General features: G+C 29.0%; 4 protein-coding genes across 7 annotated transcripts in view; 2 read left to right on the forward strand and 2 right to left on the reverse strand.

Annotated features, from left to right (window-relative positions):
- Positions 1-1,013, reverse strand: part of gudu (Armadillo repeat-containing protein gudu) — a 28,182-nt gene extending 27,169 nt beyond the window's left edge. Inside the window, exon 1 of one of the 2 annotated variants that reach the window (XM_076397127.1) lies at positions 881-1,013. Coding sequence is in view for 1 of the 2 variants with exons in the window: in XM_076397128.1 (XP_076253243.1) it covers positions 881-952 (72 nt within the window). In the remaining variant the exon portion in view is untranslated. The remainder of the gene's footprint in view (positions 1-880) is intronic. The other variant, XM_076397128.1, reaches the window with a different exon arrangement.
- Positions 1-1,981, forward strand: part of LOC143191760 (SEC14-like protein 2) — a 41,432-nt gene extending 39,451 nt beyond the window's left edge. For both annotated transcript variants that reach the window (XM_076397130.1, XM_076397129.1), the window contains exons 8-10: positions 378-526; positions 911-1,062; positions 1,720-1,981. In XM_076397130.1, the coding sequence (XP_076253245.1) occupies positions 378-526; positions 911-1,062; positions 1,720-1,868 (450 nt within the window). In that variant the 3' untranslated portion in view covers positions 1,869-1,981. The remainder of the gene's footprint in view (positions 1-377; positions 527-910; positions 1,063-1,719) is intronic.
- Positions 1,982-2,115: 134 nt separating this feature from the next.
- LOC143191762 (thioredoxin domain-containing protein 17) lies at positions 2,116-2,810 on the reverse strand. The gene is made up of 3 exons (XM_076397136.1): positions 2,552-2,810; positions 2,383-2,464; positions 2,116-2,326 (listed from the first exon to the last, which is right to left on the reverse strand). The coding sequence occupies exons 1-3, from the start codon at positions 2,724-2,726 to the stop codon at positions 2,173-2,175; spliced, it is 411 nt and encodes a 136-aa protein (XP_076253251.1). The 5' UTR covers positions 2,727-2,810; the 3' UTR covers positions 2,116-2,172.
- A 1,145-nt stretch (positions 2,811-3,955) lies between these two features.
- Positions 3,956-16,755, forward strand: part of LOC143191763 (organic cation transporter protein) — a 58,609-nt gene continuing 45,809 nt past the window's right edge. For both annotated transcript variants that reach the window (XR_013004611.1, XM_076397137.1), the window contains exon 1: positions 3,956-4,173. Coding sequence is in view for 1 of the 2 variants with exons in the window: in XM_076397137.1 (XP_076253252.1) it covers position 4,173 (1 nt within the window). In the remaining variant the exon portion in view is untranslated. The remainder of the gene's footprint in view (positions 4,174-16,755) is intronic.

A 16,755-nucleotide genomic window follows, 5' to 3' on the forward strand; every position in this document is an offset into this window, starting at 1 on the left:
TAATTGGCTTGTTTGTAAAAATTATTAAATGCCAAAAGTAATACCTAATATTAATGAATAATAAATAATACATAGTTTTTATACAGCATTCCTCATAATAACATGAAATAACAAATATTATTATGTTAAATATTTAATTTGCGATATTCACTACAGTTTAATTTTATTTAATTTATTAAATTAGCAATAACAATATTTAATTTTGAAATATAAAACCTTTTAACTATTTTTTTCCTACGTTTAATCAGACAATTACAAATAATTGTTTTTCTAGTAGTCTATGAAAATTTAAAAATTCAATTATTTTTTTGTTCATTATTTTTCCTAATCCACTAAATAAATAGTTGTGAAAGTACAAGTGTTGTTTTTATTCACAGATAAAACAAGGCGGAAAAGTTCCAGAATCTTTTTATACGAAAAATGCCCAAGATAATAATGACAATATAGAATACACTGTTTCTGTAATAAGAAAAGGTGAGAAGTTGTGTCTAGATTATCTGGTGGAAGAGCCCGATTGTTTTTTAAGGTAAGAATTAAAGTAAGTAAGAATTAAGGTAAGAATATTAAAGTAAGAATATATTATGAAATTATAATTAGTTAAAAATATTATAAGAAATTAAATTTAATCAGTAAAATAGATTATAGTTTCGTAAAATCACCTAATTTTTTTTGTCTTAATGAAGTCAATGTCAATATATTGTCACCAAAACGTAAACAATGAGAATATTTAAATAGGCAAGTGATATTTTTCACATCGCTACTAATAATTAATTTATTTTCATATTTTGTATATACGAAATATTTAAGATTTGGTTTGTGTAATAATACGTTTCGACACTAGATTGACAATAACTTGACAATACAATAAGTCTGTACATACCTTTCTATTCAAACAAATTTCATGTTTTAGATGGCAATTTAAAACCGATGGGCATGATATACGGTTCGGCATAACGTTGAAGGATGCCGAGGGTGGAACTAGTCCAGTAGTGCGTCACAGTAGAGTTTCATCGCATGAAATTGATGAGGTCGGGGTGTTGGCGTGCCAGGCACCAGCTACTTGTAAGTTTTCGCAAATTCCTTCGCATAAATTTACCGGAAGGAATCGTTAAGCGTTGACAGTAAAATAGAGATTTAGCTTAACAAAAATCTGAGTTCTTTAACATTTTCATACTTTCATACTACATACTCTATTGATGCATATTGTTTTAATTAAAATAAAACTTTAGTCGCTTGTTTGAAGGTCCATTGAGTAGTTGCGTCTTAGATTGCAATTTGAGCCGATAAGTTTTTTTTTAATATTTAATTTAAAATTTATATTTTTGCCATAAAATATTTCAATAAAAATTGGGTCATATGACCTTATTAACATTTGAAAAATAAAACGCCACACTTTACTTTTAAATTTTAATGAGTTGTATTTTGCGTTGCCTAGATACCTTCGATATACTCTATATGTTGTTTTTATTTTTAAATTATTGTATATTGAAGTTTAACATTTGGTCATTAATGTAAACTTTCATTAATTAAATGTTAACTTGTTAAATACTATTCGTTATCAATGTGGAAATTAAATATATTTTATTGTTGAATATGAGATTATTTTTCGATTGTAAATTATTATTATCATTATTTTTATTAAGCTTTATTTCTTTTTATCGATATTAGAATGCTCCTAATTTACTAAATATGTAATATATATATATATTTTTGTTTTAGATACAGTGACCTTCGATAACAGTTATAGTCTTCTAAGAAGCAAAAAAATATACCATTGTATTTATGTCAGCCCACCAGTAAAGAGACTTGAAATATTGCCGGAAGAAAAAAATATTTTAAGTAAAAATTTAGAAAAATTAGATATTTAGATTTCGGGTTAAGATTTTTTGGTGATACTGTTTTTTTTTATATAAGGTACATGTAAATTAGTAATGTCTGTATTCTATTTTTTTTTTTTGATTATTAAAATGTTGCAATGAAAGTGTTTATTTAGTACCTTTCGTATTCAAAGATAAATAGTCTGATATACGTTATCAAAAGGTAAATGTAGATAAAATATGTATCATTTTAATTTAACTGGCCCCTATTATGTAAAAAGAACATAATTACAGAATATTGGGAATTATTAAGTACTATATTTAATAGATAGAAAATAACAGTATATTCATAATTTTAGTCTTCATCATTAAACAGCATCGATACTAGATCAGATTTTTCACACTGATCGCCCTCCAATTTCTGGGGTTGGTTCCAGCGTTTCAGCGTGGGTATAACAAGTAATTTTGTTCTGGGGTCTTTCCTGAAGGGACAGTTAGGATCTTTCCATCTGAAGTAATATTGAATGTAGTGTTTATTGTAACATATTGATTGCATGAAACTTACACAGCTCTATCTCCAACTTCTACTACAATAAAGTGGGAGTCGTCTGGTAAACTCTCAGATTCTTTCTCCACGACAGGCCAAGCTTAAAATACATGTTTATAAGTAAAAAAAAACATGACGAAATAGTTTAAACTTAAAAATCACTTAGTAACTAAATATTCTAATTTACCTCGTACACAATCTGGACACCAACTCTCTCCAGAAGCTAATTTGGAACCGGTAAAATAAACATGAACTAACTTATCATTAGCGTCGAATGATTGAAAGAATTTTGAAAACTCTTCAAAACCTTTTAAATGATGTTTGTTGACCATTTTGCTCCACTGTTGTCCGGCAAAAATCATAAATATATTAAAACTGTAAGTTTCATTCACAATTACACCGCCTTTTATCAGTTAATTTTTAATCATTCTGACGGTTAAACATATGATATTGAATCATAACATAACATAATCACATAGCCATAGTTGCCAGATTATAATAAAAGTATCAAAATTCATAGCTTAATATTTATACCTTTTTAGAAAATAATAAAATTTATAACATATTTTTTATTAAAATTGTATTGATAACTCTAAAGTTAATCTAACGAAGTATCCGTTAAAACTAACTAATAAATTATGTATTAATTAATTGTATTGATGTAATGACTAATGTATTAAATTTCAAAAATGTAGACAGTTAACAATTAAACATGATTATTTTAGTTGATTTTACAACATATATTTTCCTGGCCTCGAGCAAAATTTTACCCCATTATGAAATATTTATTACCTAATTGCATATACTGTATTCAGAGTTGCCTAGTAGATATCATATGTGTATAAGATTATCTAATTTTAAATATATATTTTAATAGATAAATATACAAACTTATGCATAATAATATATATATTATTATGCTATCTAAAACATTATATTTAAAATTTTAATATTATTTATTTTGGTATGTTTGTAGATAGTGCATTTGCCTACCATAGTATGTAGGGCTGCCTACCATTAAAATTCTTTATCATTTTGTTGAGAGAAAAAGTAGAGCGCCCTATTTAATTGTTATTCAATGTCAATAATAGGCAAATTCTAAACAAACTAGATATTTTGAAGGATTTTAATTTTCTTATCAACATTTGAATAGAAATTGAAATAGTGAGTAAATGAAACACATATAAAGACGGCTATACTCTTACATATTTTAGAGTTTTTATTTTAGAAAAAAATTGTATTTCAAGTATTGTTGTGTGGTGTTGAAACGTTGTTGGTAATTTCAATAAAGGCCTTGGATATGCTAAAGTTTTAGCCATAGTTTCTTTATGGTTTTGGCAAGCATTAGTAAATAGTATGAGTGCGTTAAGGTTGTTTTATTTAAATTTACGGTATTCACATTTTCCAACTTAATAAACTTGAAGAATAATTTAAAATTGATTTTAAAATATTTGATTTTATAGTGATGTGTGTAGATTGTAACGGATTATTTTATGCATTTATGTATCTTTTGGCGGTATTTAATCAATTAAGTTGATTGAAGAGAAAATGGTAGAATGGGTAGGAATATAGGAATAACTGGCAAGCTTTCGAAGCTGTACGGTCAATGAAGGAACGAAGCAGTGACCGTTTATCTCTTGTTCGTTCGACCAGACGTCTTATTCGGCTGTTAAGTTCTTCGGCCGATCAAGTCGCGTTGTTTGACTTGATTGCATATTGTGCGTTCTTCGAGGTGTTGGTGCGATTCGGTTGTTCGACTCACTTTCTCAGATTTAGAGATTTTTGCAGTGTTATTAAATATAGTAACCAGTAAGTAAATTCTGGTTTATTTGTTTTTTGATTTATCTGTTTCTTTGGATACACTTTTTAAATTTTATGCTTTTTGTGAGTATTAATAATTAATTTAATGGATTCTTACGAATTTTGACAAAGCGTTTATAAATTGCGACAATAACAAAGCATTTTTAGGTTGCATTATTTTATTATTGCATAAATACATTTATTTATAACATTAACAATTTATTTTTAACAATTATTTTATTTGTGATATCCTATAGTATTCATTTTATATATTGTATAATTTATGGTTTTAATCGATCTAATTAAAAATAGCATTTACATTTTAATATTTTTATTAGGCATTTAGCAATTCTTTTCAGAATTTGATGAATTTGGGCTAATTTACCCATTTTTTTTATTTTCTATAAACTCAATACGTAACGTGTATTAAAATTATTGATGATTTGGTTTCTCTATATTTATTTGTATTATTATTTGGTTATTGGAATATTAAACATCAATTTCTGTGGAACTATACTTGTTTGACTTGGTTATTTTATTTAAATGTTTTATAAAAATAAGTGTTTATATTGTATTCTTGTTACTATCTATGATGAATAATAATGGTAAAAAATCTCGAAGCAACATCGTTTTTGATTAATTTTTTATATGCTCATCAGACTGCATGTAGGAAATGATATTTGGTGAATACCGAAAGTTTGGTAGGATAAATGATCTGTATGTAATTGTAAAGAAATATGTTGTCTTTTAGTTTATATATTTAGAAAATGGTCGTTTCAATTCTTAGTTTAATGTGATTATTTGTTTGTAATAATCAGATCGGGTGACTTCTGCAGTAGATGCATTCTAGATTTTTTGAAAATTGCATTCCGTGAGGTTGAAGCAATATATCAACCATTAGACTGATATTTAATTTAAGTTGTTCTTAGATTTGTTTCGAATGTTTACGCAGTTCTTCGTTCAAAGCCGCTACACTGAAATTTGTAGTACAGCAGATAGTCTACTACTATCACTACGGTCTAGTCTCTGATATCTTAAATCATCTGGTTTCGCGGTGTTTGACTCTTGTGGAAATCATTAGTCAGTGGATGTAGATGGCATACTCGCTAATTGGCCGTCTACTTACAGTCCATAGTATTGTGAAAGCATATATTTATGTTTGTATACATTGTAACATTTTAAAAGTCGACTGAACATAGTTCTACAGAAAATACCTATTTCGACATTCGTGATCATCTAGAAATGAATATTAGACAAGGGAGAATCTCCACATGCGAATAAGAGTTCGAGTTTGCAACGTTGCTAATAGTTTTCACTGACTTGTGACACGGTGCATTGTCTTGGTGAAGCAGCCCTTTCTTTTTTTTTTTCAAATGCGGCCGTTCTTCGGCGATTTCGTCACTTAAACGGTCCAGTAATGCTATGTAATAGTCGCTGTTGAAGGTCCTTCCTTTTTTAAGGTAGTCAATGAAAATTATTCCATGCACATCCCAATATACAGACGCCATAACTTTGCCAGCCGACTGTTGCGCTTTCCCACGCTTTGGGGTGGGTTCATCCTATGTATTCCACTCGGATAACTGTCGATTGGACTTCGGAGTGAAATGATGGAGCCATGTTTCATCCATTGTCACATATCGAAGCAAAAACTCGGGTTTATTACGCTTGATCATCTTCAAACACTGCTCCGAATCATCAACTCGTCATTGTTTTTAGTCAAAAGTGAGCTTGCGCGGCACCCACTTTGCACAGAGCTTTCTCATACCCAAATATTCGTGAGTGATATGATGTACACGTTCAGTTTATATCTTAAGAATGTCTGCTATTTCATTCATTTTCAATTTATGGTCATTAAAAATCATTTTGTAGATTTTTTTAAAGGTTTTCGTCGGTAACAACCTCTTTGGGGCGTCCACTGCATTCACCGTCTTCAGTGCTCATTTCACCACGTCTAAAGTTAGCATACCAATCCTTGATAGTTGATTTTTCTGGGACAGTGTCCGCAATCTCGGCATCAAGCCAAGTCTTTGCTTCAACTGTATTTTTTCCCTTCAAAAAGCAATATTTTATCAACACGCGAAATTTTTTTTTATCAATTTTTTTCTCAATAACAAAAATTGCTTCACTCAAAATGCTATAATTCACAAACTATTATCAGACAACTATTAAATTTATACACGCATCTTTTGAGGGTTAGTGTAATAACTAAAAAACATGTAGATTTAATTCTAGTAGCGCCATCTATGTCTCCGACCGGGGACTTACCAATTGACCTGTTAAATCGAATGAAATATCTTGAATTCACAAATTAACCTAATATTTTTGTTGAGACTTTTACTGTGAGTACATCACTACTCATTATAATAAGATTAAAGTTTTTTTTTTGATAAATTGGCGCTAAGAAGTAATATTTTCTCAAAAAATAACCATTTGTTAACTATTGGGCACTTTTCCTTTGAAAGGGAACTATTTATTATTTTATAATACAGACTTGTCGGAGATGATTAAACATTTAGGAGTAATTAGTATTCCTCAAGGATTTTAACGGTTTAAATCAATCGTGAAGCATTTATAAATTACTTTCTATGGACTTTATAAACGATGTTTCACTTTTACCATATAAAGATTTCCTTTGTAACATTTCTAAGAAACTTAATTTCTCTTATGTTCAGCTTTATTGGACCAATATTGTCAATAGTTTTACATTTGATTCTCCATTGTTGTTATTCGTTTATAAATAACTAATTGTGCTTTATTATGTGAATATTTAGATCCAAGATCCCATGAACGGTAGATTTATATTATTTTTGATAGTCCTTTTTTACGAAAGTACAAAGTAAGAGGTTCTTGAATCTGTAAATACAGTAAAATTATTGTAACATTTTTAATATTGTTCATGACATAATAAGAAAATTTAAAACAGTAAGATTTCAAACTTTCTGACATTTAACAATTTGACAAAAGCAGTTTCTGTTCAAGATTTTGGGTATTAAATTTATGTATAAATTAATTAAAATGTAATTTAATTTATTTTTAAAATTTCTGACATTTAACATTTGGACGTTTTTAGAGGCTGATGTTGGGACGCATCAGACAGCATTGTATCTCTCTTTAAGATTCTAAAACGAATTTACAAATTGCGATAGGTAGTACATGCGACATCGTGATGACGCAAGTTTACTGTTATTTTATATAGGCTATATAGTCCGTCCAATAAAACAGTGAACTCATGTCATCTAAACTTTTGATTGCATGTTGCAACATTAACTTTCAGTTTTGGCTCATTTTTGGCTTTGATATTTAACAAAATTCTAATCTAAGTAATATAACATATTCTTGTAAATTGTAATTGTTAATAAATAAATAAAAAAGCACATCTAATGTTCAAAGTGATAGATTAGACATGCAATCTGTTTTAACTCTGATTATCTAACGACTTCGGCATTTTCAGAGTAAAAATTAGCCGCGATTTGAAATTTATTAAAACAAGTAAAGCACCAAAACGTTTGCTGCTTTATAACCTGTAATTATAGTCATTATTTTTTTTAAGAATTTTGCAGAAGTTTGACAACCAGGCGAATTTTGTAAGCTGATTCGGTTACACTTTCGAGCGCATCAGATAGCTTTCTATCTCTTTTTAAGTATAATATGTTTTTTTTAATTAATTACATCTTACATTAGATATGCTTAGTACAATTTTAATTTACAAGTTAAGTTATTACTACTTTTCTGTTGTACTTTAATTAATATACAAGCAAGGCGAGTACGGGATTAATACATTTGTATGTATTTCTCAAAAGGTATAATAAAGTGAGAACGAAAATATTGTCTGATTTTAAAGCGAATTTGTAAATTGCCATAATATTGACTCGCGAATTCAACATATTTTTTCATAAAATATTTCTCGAGATGGTGATGACGTGAGTTCACTGTTATTTTGAAATACTGACTATATCTAGTATTTATACTGGTAATTATGTAAAAACTGAAAAAAAAATTTTTGTAACTAAATACCATTGGATATATATGTGTTATTGTGTCATTAGTTTTATATTTAACGTTTACGTGATTATTTGAACGAACGAGGTAGATAATAATAAGACAAAATTATTAAAATTAGCTAAAATTATTTGTTGTATCAACTTTCCGTATTTAAATACATTTCGTAGGATTTAAAAGGAATGTTCTTCCTATGACATTGAATTGTTCAGTTTTCAACATGTTTGATGAGTATAGCCGAATATTTCCATGGTCATTCGATTGCTGGTCATTTAAAAAATCTAATTTTGGTATTTTATTAATATGTTAATTTAATATTTTTAGTAAACTATAATTTTTTTTATTAGATTCGCAAGAAGGTAATCTTTTTGCTATTCACAGACCTTTTTTATATTGGGTAATGACGTAAAGTAGTGATATGATTTGTTAAAAATAAATTTTATTTATATATATAGATAATAGTAACATTATAAATGCTATTTGACATTTGAATATTAAATAAGATAAAAAACATCAAAAATAGTTTCCAATAATGACAAATGGCGTTTAATAAATATGGACAATTTTTTATTAGGCCAATAATATGATTTGAAATGTGAATATGCTGGAAAGGTTGTGTTATATTGGAGTAATTGAATTGTACTAAAACTTGTAGATGTAATATCTACAAAAAAAAATCTACTGAGAAATACTAAACTAATTGATTGTGTTAAAAATATTATAATTTAATGGCAACAAATATCTATAAACATTTCATTTCAACTGAAATATCACAATTTACTTCCTTTAAAAATTAATTATATTATATTCATACGTATCTCTAATTCTATTTGAAGATTCTAATGGGGAAATAATGTCTGATGATTCTGATATATTTCAATTCAATGTACATAGACTATGCTAATTTAAATTGCAGTTAGGAATTGTCTTTTTATTAAGCAATGCTCTTATACATTTGGGCGAAAAAAGTGTCAGTCAGGAAAAAAACCACGTTGTTGTTATAGATTATTAATTTTTTTTCGTTATAGACTCTTCGAAATTAGAGATTAGGCATATTAAATCAATAAAGCTGTTTGCTAAAGTAATCTCAGAATATCAATTAATAACCTAAAATATCGACATTCTTCAGTTTGAGATTCAATGAATAAACTCTTATTGCTTATCTTACCTTACAAATCATTTCCTTCAGCTTTTCATTGTTGACTTTTAGAAGCCATAGTAAAAAACCTACCGTCTACAAGGAGACTTAGTCAGTATATTTTAATATAATAACTTTTTATGAAGCAATAATATTTTTGTAAAATCAATCGTAAACAACTAAAATTATTAAATACCACAAACTACCTTAAAAGTATGAACAAAATTTCGATAATCTAAGGTCCCCAAAGAAAGATTAATATTTAGGTTTCTGCAGCATATACAAACACTGTCCCAAGGTCCTCTCGTAACTATACTTTAATATAATATATAATTATTTAATATAAAAAAACCGCAGGGGAAATAAATAAATATAGTAATGAATAGAAGGTAGACATCATGTAATGACATTATTCAATTTATGCATTCAGTTATTTTTTTAATCAAACATTCCAATTTACAAGCCGAATTCTCACGATTTATTTTTCGGCTGTAAATGGCGCAATATTTAAAAGTAATTTTGACATCGTTGATAAAGAAACTCTTTTCGGTCACTATAGAACTTCTGGAGTTTCTGCACGAAAAACTGAACTAAACGATTTATTTAAGTCTCAATGGGAAAGTTTTGCAGAAATCGGAATGATTAGTGGTCGGATGGGGCAAGGTCCTAGTTATACGGTGGATGAATCAAAACTTTATGAGTTCTACTAGCGTTGTCGTGATTGTGATGATTTTGAGCAGTTTATGATGAATAATTACATTCAATTACATTTACAAATCAATTTCATTTATATTCTTTTACAATTTTAATGGGAATGTTTCAAAATACTCTTGTGATCGATGTTTAGTGTGTGTGTTGATCTTTAACATCAATATTTCCAGAACGACACTGACGTTCACTTAAACACTCACATCAACCCCACACAATTTTCAAAGGTAACAAGAAAGATATGTCGCGAGTTTAAGTTGCCTGAATAAACAAATGATGTTAGAGATTATAACTAGAATGTTCAATGTACGCGCTATAGTGTGGTCTCATTGAATATGTTTTACTAACAATACTAGATACCTACCAGGAAACACTGAAATTACTTTATATTCAACATTATTATTTATTATTTAATTTATTATTTATTATTTATTTTTTATTTAAAATGCATATATTTCTTGGCATCTTCTAGTTTTACGTTAACTATCGTATGGAATTAGATTATGTTTATAAAAAGTTATTGTGGTTTAACTAGTACGACACTGATTACGTTTGTTGTGATTATAATATAGTTCTGATAACGGATTACATAGTGCAACGTTCAAAAACAATGTTGCTAGTTGCTATACATCTTCATCGTTTTATTAGCAAAAATGTCCAAAGTTTAACTGATTAACTAATACGTCCGCAGAAATGAACCATATAGGCATGTATTGTCGTAACACTGTTATAAATTATTTATTGATAATGGCTATTATAAATAATTTACTTATCATTCGTTTATATGTCGTTATAAAGATCATTTACCAATCAGTTTTTCTTGATTTTTATTGAGTCTTATAACCTTAATAACTATCTAATATTAAAAGGAATAATGTTAAAGAAATTATTAGGTAGTAACAGTATATCTAATGTTTTTGGTTCCATAAAAGATGACACTGTTGGGTACAGCGTATTAGGGAATCATTGATTGATTTATTATCGGGTCATTAGAAAGTGAATTTGATGTGAGAGTATTATTTTAGAAATAAGTTAAGGCACCAGAAAATATTTTAAATAGTTTTTTTGAGATGAATTTTGATAACTCCAAAAAGATAACGAGAATCCGAGAATTACGTTTAATTTAAAATCTGCTATGAATTGCTTGATTTATTCGATAAAAAGCCTCTCAAAGCCCAAGAGAGTCATCCACGTAGCCGCCGAATCGGAATATTCATGGCCATAAAGTCTCGATTAAAGCAAATTGTAGAATATTATGAACTGCTAAAACCGAATGAAACTGTTACTGCAGATATATGACGACGTTATTTGAACAAATTGAGACACGTATTGTTGCAGAAAAGATCAATAAAGTATAACAGAGGCAAAATCATCAACTTGCATGATAAAGCTCGGTACATTTTACAAGAGTTGTGAAGAGTGTACTGTTGCAGCTCGAAAGGAAAGTTCTGCAACACCCAGCGCAGTCATTGAACTAAACATATTGTATCGATTATTTTGAATAAATACTTAATAAAAAAATAATTGATTTTGCAATCTAAGTAATCCAATATTTGGTGTGTTTTTGTACTTCTTCATTGGATTGAATGCAAGTAAATTATGCTCTATTGACCAAAACAAGCAATAATTAGAAGAAGCAAACTGTGATTGATACGGCAAAGTTAGTACCGCATTTAAAACCAATTTAATAAATACACCTTTTGAAATAGTATATCTAAAGACCGACAATAACAGTTTGACTTCCTCAAGTTCACTTAAGGTTTAATTTTTCTTCGTCCTGAATTACCTAATAATGCTGTTGCGAACTATTCTGGAGTTTGACTTGTTTTTCTTGCCCTTTTTTCAATAATTAATTCAATCAAAATCTTCAAAAATCAAAATTTCTAAATATTCTAAACACATTAAAGTATAAGGACAATGCTTTCCATAAATCTTGCTTCCTCGGAACGTAATTGATCTTTGACGTTCTTGTTGATCTTTGATATCAAAACAGCAACAAATTCTATGAAAATCTATATTAAAATATTTAATCTTCGACGTCCTCATTCTGTGTTTGGTGAAGATAGCTCATTTTAACTACTGTCTTTTTCCTTTCCTGTCTGCTGTCACACCGATGAGAAGAAATAGTAGCCGACGACTGAAAACATTTTGAGTAAAACATAGGGTTCCGTTCCTTCAGAGTAAATGTTCTTGATATCTTGGGTATTTGTACTACTTTATATTCCCTGGTATGATTAAATTTATAAGGAAATAATTTCAGCATAAATTATTTTGTGTGGTATACTGATAACTTTGCCACTATGATTTTTTCATAAGTTCTAATTAAAGAAGATATAAAATACATGAAGTGTGCTGGATCTGAAGAATAGTGCAACGACCACGATTAAGTTATGAACAGTTTTTTTTAAATATTTTAAAGTCTCCTTTTTACCAACTAGGGTTTATCTGGACTGGATCTACAGTTTAACGTGGTCTCCGAACCACGGTCCTCAGCATTAAGCCTACCGCCTGGCAACTGACCATCTTAGAAATTATCCTAGAAAGAGCTGGTCTGGTTACAGGCGTGATTGGGATTATTTGTCTTGTCAGCTTTTGCATTCTTGCCTAAGGACTATCAAAAATGTTAAACAATCACAAAAATGAATTTACAATCATGACCCAACAGGATTCGACTATAGCAACAGCAGGAGGAATGTCCTGCCGCGTTTACTACTGCGCCAAACAAGCCAGCATAAACAGATTAAAATAATTCATTAAAATGCTATCAAAAAAACACATAATCTAAGATAAATAGAATAGAATCAGACCATATTTTAAAAGGTTTTTGTTAAAATTACTATACTATATCCAAAGTTGTTGTGAATATACATCATCAAAATGTTCAATGTAATGCCAGCCACAATTTGTAAATTCGTTTTAGAATCAGATAATATGTTCCTTCTCATTTTATTCTAATTAAAAAGAGATATAATGCTGTCTGAAAAGTTCGAACATGTAACCGAACCGGCCTGTCAAAGTCGTCCGGTTGTCAAACGTATGCAAAATTCTTCAAAACAATAGTTATAAGAGGTTATAACTCTGACCTATAAACTATTGTGGCTGTATAATTAACTGTAATTTTTGATGTACTATAATGTTAAAATAAATTATATTTGATAACATTTTTGTTTCATAATTTTATTTAGATTAGAATTTTGTTATATGTCAAAGCCAAACTGAACTAAAACTCAGAGTTGATGCGGCAATATTGCAATGTTTCGACGTCACAAATATCCATGACGCGTAAGTAAAAAAACATTAAATAGACCATATTAAATGACGTATGTTCACACCAACTTTGGATAGACTATAGTTTATGAAGCAAAATATAGCTGAAGAAGCGAGCAGAAAAAAAAACATAATAGTTATTGCACAAAAATGTCTATACGTTATTTTATGAAAAATAAGACTTTTTATGTCTGCGAAATCGAGTTTACTTTCTTGTCAATATGATATTAAGAACGATTTACCAACGACTGTTTTATGACCAATAAATTTCGAAAAATTTCTTGCGCCGAGGTTGGGTTAATTTGATTGTTTTATTTTATACCATTAGAGAGTTTTTACTTTACTATTAGAGAAAAATTAGCAGATGAAAATGTATAATGCTATTATGTTTTAAATTAAAATATCAACTATATTTGTAGTTTCTTATGTAACTACCAATAGTGTCCGTCTGTTATTTCAGCCTTTATCGGCTTCAAACCGAGGACGTAGATACATCACATATATCATATAGATATACAGTCTATTTAAAAATTTTTTTATATACGTCAGCAATACATTTAATGTATTACCTGCCGCAATTTGTAAATTCGTTTCAGAATCATACAATATTTTCTTTCTCAGTTTATTCTAGTTTAAAACAGACACAATGCTGTCGTATTAATTTGAACACGTTAACGAATGAGCCAGTCAAAGTCGTCCAGTTATCAGACGTATGCGAAATTCTTGAAAACAATAGTGATAAGAGGTTATAACTCGAACCCATGAACTGTGGCTGTATAATTAACTCTAGTTTTTAGATTTACTATAATGTTAAAATAAATTATATTCGTTAACACTTTTGTTCAATTATTTTATTTAGATTAGATTTTGTCGTATATCAGAGCTCAAAATATGTATATGTATAGTTATATCACGCGACTGATTTATTTATTGTAAGACTGAATGGTTTAATAAGGAGACACCTAGAAATAGGGATTTGATATGTGTTTTGATGGATACATGTCGTTGGGCTTTCAGTGTCGCATTATACTGCCGTTCAACAAGTTGTCACTTCTTTCCATAAAATAAAATGAATTTATAAAGTAAAATAAACGTTTTTTACCAATTAGGCTTTAATTGGACTCAACCTTACGGTCCTTGGCATTAGGCTTGGCGAGTGACTAACTTGGAGAGCATCCCGGAAGATATTCGGTCATAGCCTGGTTACTGGCGTGACTGGGATGTTTTTCCTTGTCCGATTTTGTACTATTGCCTCATGGACATTCACAATTATTAATGACATTGTCTTCGAATAACAGAGTAAAGTGAATCATTTAAAAGTGACATGTCACTGAAACTTGTCAGTATATTCAATAAAAGGTCAGATATTTACTTAATGTATAACATTAATTAAAGTAATAAATATTTAAAATGTTAATGTTAATTAAAATAATTGATACAATGTTCAAAGTTATATAGTTACATATTGTATTACATTAATCCTTAAACACTTTAATATTTATTGATGCTTTAAAATGTTTATTAAATTCATAATTTCTTCTATTTGTCCCATGTCTTTTATATATGCAAATTATGTAGTTGGTTTCATTTTAGCTATTGCTATTTAAGTATTTCATTTATGTATTCATATAGCCTTCATCTTTTATCCATTTTCTCAATCCATAATAAATATTCAAGCTTCACATACTCAGGCTTTAAGACAATTCTTAAATAAAACTGCATCGTTATTTGCTCATATTTTCTCTCTTCGATCTCATCCTTGCAGATAGCTTATCTTTCGTTCTTCTTTCTTCTTCTTCGTCTTATGTCCAACGTAGGAACTAGCAACACTTCAACAAAAGATAAATTAAGTTTCTATGAAACTATTTTATTATTGCTAATATTCTTTGCAACATTCATTTTAACTCTTAATGCACACTAACTTTACATATTTATTACGTGCAACATTCGTTAAGAAATACATTTGTTGGATAAACCTGAAACGAATTAGAAGTTAATACGACAAATATTTGTGGAAAAAATTTAATAACCTTTAAAATAGCTTTTAGTACAATGCTTCTCCAGAACCATATCAATTACTATTAGTTCTCGAGCAAGAAAAATGTTTCTTAGCTGTTCTCTTTTCACCAGACATCGAACTAAATCAAAAGCTGATTTCAGAATTCTAAATATCTTGTAAACAAAGAGGACAGATCATTTCTGTTATTCTCGTTATTTGTTGTTTATTAACACGTTAATTAATTTTTCTGATTGTTTGATCTTAAATAATACTGTACGGAATTAAATAATTTCGTTTAGTAATGTTTTAACACACTCACTTTCTATTTTACTATCGTGTAAAATGTAGAAATTTGTCTTCTCACTCAAAATTGCCTGCTGGCATTTTGAGGTACAATGTTGCCCGAATTTGGCTTTGAACATTACCAGCCCGTTGTTGATACCCGTACTTTAGAAACGACGAATAATCTCCCGCATAAGAGTTGGAGCTGGCAACGCTTTGACTAAAGCCTAAAATGTTGACATTCGTTTATTTGTAGCGCATATTACCTAAAGTTTCTTCCTTAGTATAATCTTTAAGTGTGCTAAATTTCACGTCTCTAGGTTTTCCAAAATTCCCTCCAAAATATTCGATAAGCCGACTAATATATAGATAAGTAATCTGAGATATATATTTACAACCATGTCCCAGCAGGATTCGAATCCGTGACAATTGAAACAGTGGAAGGACCGTCCTCTCGTGCCAACCAAGCGGGATTTAACAACTTTTTCAAAACAGGACATATTTCCAAACAGGAGATTGTTTGTTTGATCAGGGAAATTCATGATGCAGATGAACAAATCACTTTTGGGTGTTTACTTGTAACTTCGTTGCATAAACTGACTAAGCCATGTGTTGAGTCAAGGACGACGGGAATAAGTGGTAGTCGGAAATATCAATATCCGGTAAATAATGGACGATGAATAATGTGATAGAGAGTTTTATAAACTCCATAGATTCCCAGAGATATTTGACCGAAGATTTTCATGTCTCAAACACATTTGATCGAATCTTTATATTTATAATGACATTTTGTATACACACCTTCCATATTCCATGATGATTTAGGATGGGGGTTAATTCCATGTTTTCGCATGGACAATTTAGAGCGTTATTTGAAGCTATTCCATTGAAATAAAAATATTTTTTACATCAGTATGCGATAATTTATAAAAGCCAGATTCACTACCACCAATCTGAATTAAAATTATTGATAGTTATAAATGAAACGAAAAATATATATTTTTTTAAATAATTCAGTTGAAAATAATGTATTTCTGTTGAATGAGTAAAATGTGTTTTTATTAGTAAGGCCGGATATTTATTGAGCAATGTGTTAATTCTTGTCTAGATTTAACATATATCTCTTAAGTCGTATAAATAAAATATCGATAAATAAAAAAGCAATTCTTCTGATATTTCCGTCATAAGAGAAAGCCAC

The sequence above is a fragment of the Rhynchophorus ferrugineus genome, unplaced genomic scaffold (genome assembly GCF_030347505.1).
Source record: "Rhynchophorus ferrugineus isolate W39M unplaced genomic scaffold, kcgeb_rfMv2 rfM2, whole genome shotgun sequence".
Lineage (NCBI taxonomy): Eukaryota > Metazoa > Arthropoda > Insecta > Coleoptera > Curculionidae > Rhynchophorus > Rhynchophorus ferrugineus.

Coding starts and splice junctions, on each gene's coding strand:
- LOC143191762 (XM_076397136.1), bottom strand. CDS start 2,726: ATGATTTTTGCCGGACAACAGTGGAGCAAAATGGTCAACAAACATCAT. Junction 2,465..2,551: donor GTGTCCAGATTGTGTACGAG/GTAAATTAGAAT, acceptor ATGTATTTTAAG/CTTGGCCTGTCGTGGAGAAA. Junction 2,327..2,382: donor GAAGTTGGAGATAGAGCTGT/GTAAGTTTCATG, acceptor ATATTACTTCAG/ATGGAAAGATCCTAACTGTC.